Source organism: Opisthorchis viverrini (assembly GCF_000715545.1).
Source record: "Opisthorchis viverrini unplaced genomic scaffold opera_v5_125, whole genome shotgun sequence".
Taxonomy (NCBI): domain Eukaryota; kingdom Metazoa; phylum Platyhelminthes; class Trematoda; order Opisthorchiida; family Opisthorchiidae; genus Opisthorchis; species Opisthorchis viverrini.
Window position 1 is genome coordinate 515,548 of NW_008751786.1, and position 15,691 is coordinate 531,238.

At 42.0% G+C, this 15,691-nt stretch overlaps 1 protein-coding gene across 1 annotated transcript; it reads right to left on the reverse strand.

Annotated features, from left to right (window-relative positions):
* Positions 1 to 4,081: 4,081 nt before the first annotated feature.
* T265_06334 (hypothetical protein) lies at positions 4,082 to 14,504 on the reverse strand (the record flags this gene model as incomplete). Its single annotated transcript, XM_009171567.1, has 5 exons — positions 4,082 to 4,388; positions 9,498 to 9,637; positions 10,424 to 10,573; positions 12,707 to 12,851; positions 14,482 to 14,504. 5 exons carry the CDS (start codon positions 14,502 to 14,504, stop codon positions 4,082 to 4,084), a joined length of 765 nt encoding a protein of 254 aa, XP_009169831.1.
* Between the last annotated feature and the right edge of the window lie 1,187 nt (positions 14,505 to 15,691).

The window sequence follows — 15,691 nt, forward strand, 5'->3', positions numbered from 1 at the left end:
CTTTGTCAGAAACCCATTGCGACCCACTAAGAATGTTTAGCCCTAAAAGTGCAAACAAAATTTCTGTCCATAGATAACGTCTGATCCCCAAAGTTTTCACAAATTTGAGAAACACTGATATTGCGTAAATATCAGAGACTCTTCTGTCTAAAGGGAAGCTGTCTAAAGTCTTGTTACTGGTGTTCTCAGTATTCTACTTACTTAATTATAGTGCGTTTGCGAGCTAGGCCCCTGTAGTGTCGCAGAAACAGTGAAGTCTCATGACATCTAGCGGTAAGCAAAATGCTGACTGGGTTTAAGGTAATTGCCTTGTTCCAAACAGATGTTATGAACTGCGACCACCTCAAACACCCTGCTCTGGAAGCAGTTTCTTCCATCAAAAAGTGCTTGCATCTGCTGAACAGTTGCAATGGAAATAAATGAATTTAGCACCGTTTCGAATAATTTGCCTTCGCAAGGTATCTGATCCTTCATATTTCGTCTTTTTTCGCAAATTCATAACGAATCACGTTGGCAGTGGCTCTGTTGTACGTTGACTTGTGGACAGACCCGAGTGCGCAGAATATATACTAGGTACTAAAATAGTTTTCTTCGAATGTGTCATCGGAACTTCTACAATTAATTTTAATTCTTGGAAGACGGTGCGATTCCGTGGAAAACACCGAATACTTTTTAGATGTCCGTCATATTCATGGGGCGGCGCATTCAAAAAGGCCACCCTGAGCCAAAGGCAACTTCATCTGAACATCAAGCTTCCCAAATTATGTAAACCTCATAGTTGCAATACACGCAACGGTTGCCTCCCCCAACATTATTGGAATGGGACTGACAGGGGAACCACGCTTATGGTGTGAGCAGTCAGTAAGTCGGTGAATGCTACGTTCGTCTAGAAAACGTCATCACAAAAGACAGTATCGACAGAAAGTTGATACAATTGAGTATCAACCATGGTTTACAAAAATGACGCCATAATGTTGGTCATGCTCATAGTTTTGATTAAAACAAAGCGTCTCGGTGCCCCGTAAATTTTCCTCGGAAAAGTTGGCTGGGTTTTACGACTTCCACCTGGGCTGGTCAGGATGTTGCATCCGAGTTGAAACGCCAAATACTACTAGCGAATTCTTCCGTGCGTGTTCGTACCGTGTACATCTAAGGTTTCCTGTCAACATTCAGGCTATTGGAAACTTCAGATAATACTGATGAACAGTCAGCAAAAAATGAACATATATCATTACGCCCAAAAAAGTTCTGCCAATATTTATCCCGATTAGATGCTCCAAAATGAGAATTTCTCAACTTATTCGGCGCTCTGGATAGTGTGGTTGAAGCCTCAAGAAATAACCGGTTGCGTTTACTGCGTTGAGCGTTTTGTGCACCAAATGTGACGATCACACACTGCATGACCTTGTCATCAAATTGGCAGGACCGCCGCAGATCCAGAGTGGCAGGACCGTGAATTTATTGACACTCCTAACAAGCACGCAAGTGGCCAATTCTAGCCGAAGGAATTTGTTTAGAAACAAATCTACTGCGAGTGGATTTTTCAGTTTCGGGCTATTTGCTGTATCGTGACTTTGGTGTATTGCTTGTAAACGAAAAACCCCAAATTTCACATGTTCATTGATTTGTTGTTGAATTGTTGAATTTTTTTGCAGCGTATAACCACCCAGAAAGGATATTTTCCCGGGAAGTCAACAGCTGCCTAAATTGGTCTGAGTAAGAGTAAATAGTAACGACCTCGTCCAAGAGCAATGTTCAGTTGTTACATCATCTCCTCCATATACTGGCGCCTCCGATTCTACGTAAAAGATTATATTAACTTTTCTATGAAGGGAAATGTCCGTAGCTCAGGTAGCGTAGATGGTGATTGTTGGCTTGTTCGCTGAACTGGGCACTATGATTACAACGGTGGGTGTGCAGAACCACCAACCCGCCACTACGCACAACTACGCTCCCCAATAACGCACTGATGATGTCACCTCGATTGGTGATGAAACGTTTGCAATCAAATTGCCCAGCTCAGCGAACAAACCAACGACCACCATTATATTAACTCAAATAGTGGCCGGTTAGCTAAGCTTGTCAGGTGGCATCGGTCGAAATAAGCTTGAGACGATGCCCACTCCAGCATAACAAACGTCACTGTATTCTGGAGCATCAGAAGACAGTGTAACCAAAAGTGAACTAAAACCGTTGGGTAGGTTAGTTCAACAACCTCGCATTGGTCTCTAAACCTTGTTCCACAGAGGCAGCAAACATCCAGAGGAGCGATTTCAGCACACACAACAAGGCAGTATGTTCTGCGGCTTCTCTCAGAAAAAGAACGTTAGAACTGCCCGATGAACTGCAGGCAGGAACCTGAACAAGGATTTCAAAAACGTTTGCGAGAATGGTGACCGTCTTAATGGCAAATAGTGCAGCTAACGACAACAGGCTGTAAGGAACAAATCTACGGAACTGTCCGAAACAATGGAATTAGGAGCAGGAGGGTGAATATGTGATAGAAATCGAGGACGTCGGCAATGACCAGTGTTTCTTTACACTCCCACTGTATGCAATGATTAAGTTACCACTCCCTTCCCCCCGATAGGATGATTTGATTGCCGAGGTGCAACAATTTGTGTAACTGTGCTGTTCATGGTTATACGTAGGTTTTTGTACTCTATGGAAAGCGATGGTTCTTGCTGTAAGACAGCCAGAGTAGTCTGTACGTTTAAAGAGTTAGTCGCCACTCACGTGCCAACTACAGTCTGGGGGATCAGAAGGCTGCTAGTTGGGCCTTCACCTATTAGCTAACGTAATTATTTTCGCTCTCCTTGTGCACATCGCTTTGTAAACGCGTTTAGAATAGTAAGTACCTAGAAAAAACTTGTTCCTTAACAACTTTTGTACAAACCGATCGCTGCTCTAAGATGAATACAAATACCCGTGAAAGTTGAAAGTTTCAAAATGACAGCCACCTATTGAGGTTTGTTGGAGCAGCGGGAATTTGTCAGTTGACGGATGTATTTCGCCGTCAGTCTTGCCCTACCGCCACGCGGTCAACAGTGAGTTACGTGATCACTTCTTATTCGTTTACTCAAGTTGACCTTGAGTTGACCGAACTCTGTTCACTGTCACTATCAGGTTTGTCAATAGCTGAAGGCCGGTCCGCTATGTCGCCTAAAGCGTGGGCCCGAATTTGCGTGACCAAATAAAACCAGGCCGCTAACAGATGGATTAAATATATTTACTGTATCACCTGTCTTTTGTCAGTGGCTGCGGATAGTTCAGTTGGTAACATTTTACTGAAGAAAACAAAACAACCACGCTGTGATGCATTCGGCCACTTTATTAAAAATCTCTATTGCCTGTTTTGTTCTACAGTTTTTCCTCGCTTCCAAGCATCTGCACCCCAGCGCATGCATCAATGATTTCCTTTCGGCAGTTGAGGCATAATAAACCAAAATCGCTCGTGATAATGGTGGCATAAGCGAAGCGTGGTTGATTGAGTTCGATACTGGGATAATAACAGTAAACCTGTGAACATGTTGGCCATTCGACGTAGCAGTTTGCCACACGCCCTCTGGCTGTGACACTGCAACCGCCCACCTTGTATTGGCAAGCTGATGGTATTGTAGGTAGACTGTAAAGGCAGTTTTTTTGATGACAAATAAATGAGGTAGTTTGTATATGACTGAATCAAGATAACTACAGTTTGCCAACCTGTTCATTCGTTAATTTTAGAAAAATATCACTGGTCGTGAACTCGTCAGCTTGTTGTTCGTTTAGCAGTTCCTCCTATCACGGTAGCATACATTGTCTGATTCACTTAAAGCAAATCGGTCCAGTCGACAGATAACTTCATTCGCGTACTACTTTGATTTGTACGGAAAAGTCAGTTGAATCCCAGCTGAATCTCCCAAATATGATGCTCCGAACGTTCTGAACAGCCCCATGAGAGAGGGATTGAACTGAGATTCAGGTGATTTCCTCATGAAAACAGAATGGGTGTGCAGATGAGCGGATCTGTTGAAATTCGTGGGTTAAAGTGGAACATACGGTTGACCAAAACTCGGTGAATGCGCCAAAATGATGAACCCTAAGAAGGACAAAACCAGTGATGGGCTGTCGAAGATTCTTCGTCAATGTTAAGAGCAGTGTCTTGCGTCCCTAGGATGAATTCGATTGGATGTGAATCAAACAAGTGATGGGCTCTCAAAGATGGGCTGTCAATATTAAGAGCAGTGTCTTGCGTCCTTGGGATGAATTCGATTGGATGTGAATCAAACAATATTTTGCTTCCGTTGTTGTGATTGGTTTGACTTTGCTTCACACTGCGTGGTAGTCCGTATGTGGTACGATTAGCAAAACACCGTATATGCTTTAGATCTTTCTGAAACTGTGATCTTTAGAAAGGCACAAAAGGACAATTTTTGGTGACCACTTCAACTTATGATAACGTGGGACCATAAGTCGACAACAGACATTGATACGTACTTTGTCCAAGATTCCTTCAGCAAAGTCGAAACTCAACCCGAAAACTAAAATTAAACATAGAAACGTTGCATTAAAACGGACAACGATAAAATTTAATTAGAATTCACAACCAAGCGAAAGATAAACCCATAAATCACACTGTAAATCAAGGCGATGAAATGGAAGCGCACCAAGAAAAAAAGAAATCCATTTAATAAACCAACGCCAATGGATAACACAACAGGACTCGCGATTGGAACAACTGAAGGAAAAACAAGTTTCTATGAAAATCAGGCTCCCACTTTTTTGATTGGTAGAAACGATTGGAACAAATCATCTTACAAAGTGCCATCTAAGCACTCGGATCACGAGGAACAGGCGATCGGCGAAACCGAGGTATGCTAGTGGCTCAACATTCGGGCTTTCCGCTCACATCATTCAAGTGCAGACACGTTCAACTGTCCAGACGCGGAAATTCGGGTGCGTCCAGCGTGCGCCAGTGATACGCTTGCCTCGCGTATAAAATATGCAGAGTTCAACTCCCGGCAGAGCCTAGGATACGCACTGGTGATGAACTCGAATAAGAGCGATATTTGAGTCCAGCGCCTTCTTCCGTTGTATCGACTCAATAGTATGGTTGCTCTATAACAGTAGGATAATGTTTATAAAAAGAGCTATGCAAGTGTGCATTCTAAAGTAGTTTTTTCAATCAGTCCAAAGATTAATGATTACCGGAAGAATCAGAGGTGGCCGCCGAGGTGCTCTCTGTTGGCCTTCCCTCTCTCGGNAAAGAGCTATGCAAGTGTGCATTCTAAAGTACATTTTTCAACCAGTCCAAAGATTAATGATTACCGGGAGAATCAGAGTTGGCCGCCGAGATGCTCTCTGATGACCTTCCATCTCTCGATCGACAAGTGTACGTACGACAATTAACAGACCCAATTACACGCCGGAAATCAATACACGAAAGCCACCTTCCTTTATTCTGACGTTGTGAAACGTGCTTTACGCCCTACCTTCCACTTACAGTAAAAAGACTGATTGGTTGTAAAGCTGCTGGGCTTATTGAAACATCATACGTGCTCTTTCGTACTAGTTTCACTCGTAGGTTCACTAACCAGCGGCCCTGATTTCTTGACGTTGGGAAATATCTTATATTCCAATGAGACAGTTCGAAGTGAACGGGGGTTTTTGGTAACGCTACTTTCGTTAAAAAAGAGCGAACGAAATACTAAAGGGACGTCATATCGTATAGGAAAATACTCACAAGGTTGCTGAAAATCCGTCGACAGCCCACGACCGGTTTTGCCCTTCCAATTCGGGCTAATCAGGTAGGCACAGTCCCCGAGTTCCCGTCAACCTTAGGTTCTACTTGAACCCAAATTGGACTGCCAACTGAGTCATGAGGCGGCCTGTGTGCAACACATTCAGATGTAGAATATTATAAACGAGAGATTCAGTTGAGTCTCTCGCGAAAACCAAATTGATTGGCAAATTAGTGTAGTTCACGTATACTCCACGTTTTACCGGAAAGATCATTCTTACAGAGGTTCAGGGTCTATCTGATGTGTTTAACAAAAGATATTTTGCTAATAAGGTTAGTTAATTAACCCAGGCGCGCTCGTGACACGTAGGATGAACCAACCCAAAATATGCCTATTCTGCTAATAAAAAAGTCGGATGGTTAAACTCGCTTTCGAAATCCTAGATAGTGGTGAGCAGAGTGTTTAGATTGTACTTTATATCATATACTTTATCATGTACTTTATATCATGGTGTCCTTCTTTAAATGTTGCCACAGCTAGATATTCTTTCTTTATAAAGACCACCAAATATATGTGGTCCCCAGATTCATCAACAAGGGTGTTGAACGGAAAGAAAGGATTCTTAACATGTTGGTTGTTCACAGTGCCCTGGGTTAGTTGAAGCGCCGACCAGAAAGCAGTTTCATTTGCAATTTGAGGATTCTGTCTTCATGTGCACCATTTATTTACATACTTGGGTTTGTACTATAAAACGCAATTGTTTCAAAGAAGACCACATAAGACCTACTCCGCAGTGTCAACTTTTTGGATCCAAGAATGTCATTTATCGGTGTTTATGCTGACTAATAATTCACGGTTTCTAGATACATTTAACTTTTTTGCTGACCGCAGTTCTGTCAATAACACTACCATGATGGATTTCATATCTCCAAAAAACGGAACGTATGATATGAATTCCAATCATTCTAATATGCTTCGATCCCTTGAGCAATAAAAATGTCAGGTTCGATAAATTTCTTTATCTCACCTAAAATAACGTCCAAAACAGTTGAGCCAAATCACGAAATCACAGACTGATCAAAAAGCGTTTTCTTCTTGTTTTGGAATCCCTGATAAAAAGCTGTTTGTATTCGGTACGCATGACGCACTAAACAAAACTGCACGAGATTTTTTGAATGAATATTTGATTTGCCTAAAATACTTGCTTTTTAGGCCTGAATAACAACTTTTACGAAAGCTGAACCAAACTTAGTGTTGAGAAAACACAGTGCATTTAATGTATCTTTCAACCCAAGTTTGTTTATAGAAAAAACACCGTGATACTAAATTAGGTATGGATATTTCCCCTAAAACTTTGGCTGGATTTGCTATTGTTACTTCTTAAGGAAATGTCACAGAAGTAGTGTAGGACATGCAAGAAAGGAAATTCGTATAATGGCGTATTATGGCCGCCTTGTGTTCACGATGTTGCGCTGCCCATCTGGACACCGGGGACGGCGTCTCATTTTGATTGCCTTCACTGAGTGAGTAACTCTCAGGATAGTCCCTTGTTTTGTTCGTCAACATGTGGTCGGTCACATGACTCTCGTGTTGAGCACAAATGCCTGCGTGGTTTTTCAAGCCATTGAGGAGGAAGATGGCCCGTTTACTTCGGAATATAAGAGAAGCTTAATTCTGAAGAAACAGTAATGAGCGATGAGCAACATCGCTGCTGTGTTGAGGATGCTGAGTTTCGAGTTGACGGGTGCCAAAAGATCTTCACATCTGCTGAAATGTTGTTACAGTGGTGTCTATGCCCCACACTTTGTGCTAAAATTGCTGGTGCTGACAGCCATGATATGTAAAAGTCTGGTAATCGGCAAAAATGTTTGAACTAAACCTTTTGGGATTTTAGATGCCTATTCCGCCTTGCAGTGTTCCAACGATGCAAAGAGTCCCTGACAAACAGAACGCGCATCCGAGCTCCCTGAAAGGTGGAAGTGGTTGGTTCGGACGAAACAATCCACTACTCGTTTCTATCCATCCAGAAAACCAGTAGACTTTTGACGCCTTGTGTGTTCAGCCTCGAAATAAGCATACAATTATTTTTTAGTATAAAATATGGACGCGAATTTTGACACGAAAAATTAGACATAGCCACATCGGTGTTGACGTCGTTGAGTAGTTGGTACATTACAAATCTACGTTTCTCATTTCAGCACTCCCGCAGTTAGCTAAAGAATAACTTACTCACATTTAGCCCAAGATAAGTTTGGGATCTATACGTGAACTAAATGGAGGTACCCAGGGCAAAACGGTGCCACCCCAGCTGCATCGAATGGATGTAAAACGCCTGATCTTCTTCAACACCTCTACCAGTTTAGAGTTGAGCCCTATGTGTCTCTTCCGACAACGCGTTATCGTCCCGGAGTGGCCACATTCGTCCACCTGTAGAGTTTTCTTCAGCCTTTAAAAGGTATATGGTCAAATAGTAGTTGGTGCAACAGTTTTATAATTGACCTGCACGCTTTTTCCATTAGGGTTATTATTTGTCCGACTTCATTCAAAAGGACCAGCGCAGGAACGAATTTTTTTCTACAAATACCACACGTCATCAGATGATGCAACTCCAAAAAGAAGTTAGGTTGATCGTGAACATAATCAGAGAGTTGTAAGTGCTAGAACCTTGGAGATTCAAACTCTTCCGGCTGGTGTCTCAAGTTTTTCCATTTGGAACTCCTAAGAATATGGGTAGAAATTTGGGTTTTTTTCTCATAAACAATGTGCAAGTACTGGGTACTTGAAGAGCAACGCTCGTTTTTGTAACGTTACTAAAACGCGTGGGTAACCCTTGCATTTTGTTTCGAACCAAGACTTGTTCGCCTCTTTGCCCAAACTAATTTGACAAAGGTAACGCTGTTTTGTTAAGTCTGGTTGATGTCGGAGAGTGCACAACAGGGTTATATTTAGACTAGCGTTTGCGAAATAGTGCGATGAAAAAACAGTGTAACCTATAATCAAAGGGTTTGCACAAAACACCCTGCAATGTTTCATTTGTAAGTGTAGCACAAGTGAATGTTACTGGAGGTAGGTAAGTCATACCTTCACCTGAACACATATTGACGAAAAATAATATTACAAAAATTGTGTTCATGAATGGTTCAGTCGGCACGGTTTAAGCCTTAGTCTACATAAGTTTTCCTTGGAGCATCCACAGAACACCCGACTTACAGTATGAGGCATAAAATCTGATGGTTCTAAACGAGAAAAAACGGCCCTGCAGCTCGTTCAATATTTTAAAGTCCGCATTTTAAAGGTCCGCATTCGAAGATGAAGTGAATGAATAAAAACTGCTAACTATATGCTCTGATTCCCATTTAGATCATCAGAGTATACATTTAAAAAACTGCAGGTCTTTATCAAATACAGATTGGTCGACCATAAAAGTTCAAAGAGTATGTCCTCCATCTTGAAAGCAATGAATGAGTTCTCGAAAATCAACGCATTGATCCTAGTGTTGCTGCGTTTTGTTACCTAAGCGTTCAATGCAACTGCCAGTTTGTAAAATACTAATCTAATTTATTGCACTGCTGAGTTGTTATTCTGTTGCTATCAACCTGCTTGAAACAAAAGGTTGGCACCAAATGAGGGAATTCAGCATTACTTCGTTCTAAGGTGAGACGGCAAAGGTGACTTGGAACGTACAGCAGTAAACAAGTATGCGAAAACTCGCAGGTCGCAATATACTTAAAACCTATGGAGTGTATCTTTCATCAGGGACTCTTTGAGAGATACTGCGACCTCTTAGCAATATTGTGGAATGTAGGTAGCTCGGGTGCGCTGTTTGGTTGTTGGTCTGTTCGCCGAGCTTGGGAGTTGGATTGCAAACGTTTCATCACCAATCGAGGTGACATCGTCTGTGCACGGTTGAGTGGCTGATCCGTCAACACAACCAAAACAGAGGGAGATTACGCTGCCGTGTATCAGAAACTGCACGACATCTACGGCAACATGGAATTGCAGTCGCCTTCAAGCCCATAAACCCGTTGAGAAGAACTCTCTCGAAACCAGAGGGAAGCTTGGATGCATTGAAGAAGATTAACGTGGTCTACAAACTGAAGTGCAACGACTGCGACAAACACTACGTTGGCCAAACGGGAAGAAACCTTGCTACCAGAACATAAGCTTGCCAGCAGAAGACATGACCCAATGTCACTTGTCTCAGTTCACCAAGACAGAGAACTGCACGTAGAATACTTGCTCATACAAGAACAAAACGGGAGCGAGAATTTGCCGAGGCGTAGTACTCCACACAAAAATCGACCATTAACCACATCGACACTGACCTAGTCTATCGGCCATTATGAGCAAAAGAACCACACGGTCACGGGATTCTGAGCCAAGAAACCTAACGACAGCCAACGGACCAACTGGATCAAAGGAAGGCAATCACTAAAAACAGAAGGCCACTGCCAATTAGGGGAACAAATTCAGACCACAAAGAAAGAATAAAACGGCCGAATCACAACAGAACAACCGCACACAAAACTGCCGAAATGAATGCGCCCAACGAACCAACCAGACACAGGAGATTGAGACCACGTCAGTTTCACAGGAGAGCAATCAAACCACGCGAAGACCGTTTACAGAACTACCAGATACTGTTTAGAAGCTATATAATCACGGACAGAAGAGGAGGAATTCACCACTCAACCCAGCACTGACGATGCCACTTCGATTGGTGATGAAACGTTTGCAATCCAACTGCCAAGCTCTGCGAACAGACCATCAACCAAATTGTGACCCCTATTAAGGATTTTTATGTAAGAGACCAAGTAGAATTCTACCATGTTAACGAAATCACGCCATAACTGGAAGTGTTTAATCCTGAAATACATCTCGCTGAAGCAATGTGGAATTGAATGTGTCATGCATTCATTGCGAGACGATTTTGTACGCATATCTGTTGGTTTTGATGAGCATTCAAAAAGACTGGCGTGATCTGTGCTTTGGCCATGAGGTTATGTGGAACACAGTATTCTGTAACCCAATTGTTTCTTGAACTGGCTGAATTTAGACGTTGGTTCTTTTCAAAAAACTTCCATGGTGCTGACCGTCATGGCGCCTTTGAGTCAACGTATGATCGTATTATCTGGATGTCCTGCGTACCTTGATTTATTTCCTAAGACCATAATCTGGATATCACTCTTCGCCTGGTTCACGTTTGCGTAGGAAACTGTGGGCTCGAAGTGGAAATACAAATTGCTATGTGGTTTTCTGAAATTTCTGAAAATATTTCAGCCTTAAAAAAAGAGTAGGTTTAACACTTCTGTCTTATTCCACCTAACCACGGTTCGGTTGATGCGAGTTGACAACGCATGCACCAAGGTTTATCTGAAACGTTACTTCTAATCAGCATGATCGTAGATGACCTCCTAAACTGCCCTGAGTAAGTCGGAAAACGCCTCAACGTCCACACCTCCATGTCACCAATCTACGTGGATTAGCTAACCGAAAGTCACGGGCGTTCCGCTGCTGTCTGTCACAATGCGAAGAAAATTAGTCTGTGCACACCAGACTGAGAAAATAAACATCAAATTAGGTGACAAAAACGTTTCACGTAACCATGGCAATGAAAGTAATGGTCTCAAAGTAGAACGATGTAAAAGTCCAGCAGTAAAAGCATCTAAAATCATGGACGTTTTGGAGCCTGTGCGATGGTCCTCAGGAGAACATAAAATAGACATGAAAAGATGATATTACAACGACCGGATAAAGTAGCGTGCTCGTTGTATGATTCCGGGACGGTTTAGAACGCAGAAACCATTCTGGCAGCGCGAGGAGCAAGAACATAAAATTTTAATTCCTCAAAATCTCACGCAGGCACGCAAGTTTGGATTAAAAACGGATATGTGACGATAAACCGGTGTGAAATCCCAAATATTGATTGATTTTAGACTTGCTGTTTTGCTAAAAAAAGTAGTTTTCATATAAAAATAAAAAAACGCACTCAACCGGATTTTACAATCATTGAGGTAATAATTCGGCCGAAATCTTGAGTGTTTGGGAATAAATGCCAAGATATCTTCAACGATATGAAATGTACTTTTTGTTTCATTTCCCCGATTAGTACTACTACCCTGCGTCGTTTTCAAGCTATGGGTCACGCCGCATGGGTTGGTTATGACAATGGTTGTAGGTTCGTACAGAGAAAAAGCATGATCTAAACACAGTAACTAACCCGATTAGGAATGGAAGACTATTTTATTTAAAAAAAACATCTGCGTAGATTTTCTAGCTATCCAGACGCGTTTTATTTATGGGGATTCGACGGCTCGACGGTCACCTAATCTTGTGTCTTTTTTGGGCCACCTGACAGCAACCCACGATAATCAGTTTGCTGGTAAAAATGCTAATAAACCCAGGCAAACTATGGTAGAGAATACAGGTTTATCATTATTTATAAAATTCCAGAGAAAGGACGTGGTTCTAATAACTGCTCAGTAGATACTCTGCTGATCAGTGCGGTGCCAGCAAACAGACAGACGGACACTGTAGTAATCGAACTGCCATTTGTACAAATTGATCGACAAACAGTTCCTTCAGGAGCGAAACCGGTTGTTTCACGTTCAGGTAACAAAGTTAGAGGGCAAGATGTATTCGAAATTTCAAAACGAGGGAGCATTAACTACTCGTGTCTTGTGTACATTTGAATCCTGTTACGCTGGTTTGGTAGCCCGCTGCCTTGTAAATCTAAGATGAATTAGGTCGTGTTGGTTTGATATGGTTACCTGCTACACTATTTTCTGAGAGTTTTGAAGGTAACAAATTCTTCGCATCTAAAATGGAAGCACTGGGAGGAAGCCACATGTTCCTGTTAAAGATTGTAGATAAAACCTTTCAATAAAAGTGTTTGGTCACGCGAAACTACGATATGACGTTTTCACGAGAGACTCAACTGAATCTCTCGTCTATGCTATTCTACAACTGAATGTGCTGCACACAGGCCGCCTCAGTTTCATGTTTGGGTTCAAGTAGAACATTGTGTTGACTAAAAACTCGGGGACTGTGCCTACCTGATGAGCCCCAAGCGGGGCAAAACCGGTCGTGGGCTGTTGACAGATTTTCAGCAACCTTGTGAGTAGTTTCCTTTATGGAGTATAGTGTTTAGTAACATAAAATCACGGTTGATTTTGGAGAGAGGTTGGCTTTGGTGAAGTGTCCTGATGTTTCACGAAATACCTGTAAAGCGATATCCCCGAAACCCTTCAGAGGTTGTGTTTGGTGGACAGGCGTGTGTTGTTAGAGAAGCTCCTGGTTTGGTAACATGCATGTGAGATTCTTTAGGGCTTAGTGGTATAAGTTCACGGTTGATTTTGGAGAGAGGTTGGCTTTGGTGAAATGTCCTGATGTTTCACGAAATACCTGTAAAAGCGATATCCCGAAACCCTACTCAGATAGATCCCTTCAGAGGTTGTGTTTGGTGGACAGGCGTGTGTTGTTAGAGAAGCTCCTGGTTTGGTAACATGCATGTGAGATTCTTTAGGGCTTAGTGGTATAAGTACAAGCGTTTTCCTTTTGAATTTTTCATAAAAAGCAGTCATCTTCACTCACGCCCCTAATATATTACCGGCCTGCCCACAAGACATCTCACGTGTAGCTTCGTTCAGCTGTGCCGGAAAATTGTCTCCAACGGGGACTCTGACAACGTCATAAAAACTGTCCCTTCACTTCCGAAACTTTGAGCTCCTTCAAAATTAACTGGTCTATTCATTACGGCACTAACATCTAAAACTGCGATTATGTCCCTCCCTGTGAGTTTTGAAAAATATCAAAATCGATTTTCTAACACTGCTCAAAATTTATCACTTCTGAATTCCCAAAGTGCGTTTTTCGGAGACAAATTAGAAATTTTTACAATATCAAACCTGGCAAGTAAGAAATGTTTGATGAGGATCACTAATACGAAATCAGCTACTGATGAACAGATAAAATAATCTCCAATCTTATTGCAAACAGGAAGACAGAATTTTTGAGTTTCTGCCGGAGATCCAAAATCTGAGACAATAAATGAAGCAACACGGATATCGATCATGCTTTGAAGTGCTTTCGGTCTAAGGCTGTAGTCGACTATTTGTAGGATCAAAGCGATTCGTTTTACTGATTGCTCCGTGATTTATTACTCCGCCATATTTACTCCTTCGCTTCTATTCTCCGTGATCGTCAGTATTGTTGTTCCGCGGACAGAGTTATTGACAAACCGCACCACTGTTTCGGTCAGCAACAATTGGTACGGTGTTTCAGTGTCTCAGGCTTATGGTCACCGTCTCTAAGGATGTCATTTAAACTTTATAAGTAACTCTTCCTAAATATATCAGCTGACGTTTGGTGTAAAGCAGTTTACTTATCACCTGATATGGTATGAACATTTTCGCGCACACAGGATTGACCAATACAAGTTTTTCAATTTTTTGTGCATGCTTAGTGTCTCTCACTTTGAAACAGAATTCAGTTTTTGATTCATAAATCGCCTAGATGTTGCACTTTGTTTGGTCAGTGTTAGGTCTAAATGATTCTCTTTGGTCATATTTGCTACTGCGAAGAATTTCTAGCTTGAGCTTCTGAGTTTCCTTTTTCAACGATGATACGCTTGTCACTAAAAGCCTGCAAGCTTTGCCACTCTCGCGTTCTTGTTCCCAGAGCAGTTTAATAGGCACATCAATTGTTTTCTCCCTAGAGAGTTGTAAGTCATGGCCTAGAAGGCTTTCGGTCTACTTACGATCTCATGGAAACACGCAACATTTGTTTATCTGTTCACATCAGTCTCGTATGAACAGTTGTCTTCCTGTCCTTTGCAATTATTGTGGTTAATCCCACCGAAAGGGGGGAAGCACTGGACTCGAGTTTCGCTCTTACTAGAGCTCATTAGCAGTGCATATCCAATGGCCGTGCTGGAGTTTGAACTCCGGACACCTGATATGCGAAGCGAACGTGTTACCACTATTCCACCAGCGCACGTTGGACGCATCTGAACTCTCACATTTGAACGGGTGAGAATGTTCACACTTGAGCGATGTGATTGGTATACCCGACACATCATCCGTACGACAACCCAGTAACTGTCCTAGTTGTGACGATCGATTCGTTTATTTATCGATATTCTTACCCAGAGAGGACTGAATTTTGTGTGTTCGGTCGATGTGGATCGAATGAATGTCATTCTCCGGCCCAAACACTTTTTGACGATTTCACTAAGTGATCACACTTTGGACCAGTTACACAACCATATTAGTCTCATTGTTGAAGATCATAAGAAAAACATCATTCTAATCTTACCTCATAACCATCCAGGGTTCCGTTGGACACTGTTACCACAGTGTGTATTAAAAACAACAACGTGTTAGTTATTCCGGGTGCATAAAGGACAAGAAAATTGGGTATTAACAGGCAAGATACAACTTTTTGTCGAGATTTCGTCCTGTAAGTGATGCGAATCTATGCTGAAAAGCCGAGAAGCACTGTGCTTCTCGAGATACTATTTTGTGCAAGATACTACTTTAATTCGTGATGGAACACCGAACACAAAAGCTACTGTTATCAGAGCGGCACCGGCAAACCAACGTACAAAGACGTCTTTGAGAGTCTACACAAAAGCCCGCAGTATTTAAACTTCATTTACTGTAGCTGTTTGCTACTTGGAGAGGGTTTGCTCCACAAATGGATTACTAGGAATCACAACTGTCACGCCTGTCAGTCTTGCGTTACCATACTGATATTTCATGCACCGGAAGTATAACATTCGGTTTTCTGCCACATTCACACAGTCTAGATATTTTTCATGATATTATTTCCACAAAAGACTCAAACGGAAGTTCTAAAGTCATGACCGCTGCTGAGGAAGTTGGAGTTTGTCCGCTGAACATTCATTATCTTTGCGCAACAAGCAAAATGCAGTCGCTATTTCAAAGATCAGTGTTTCATTCTGACAA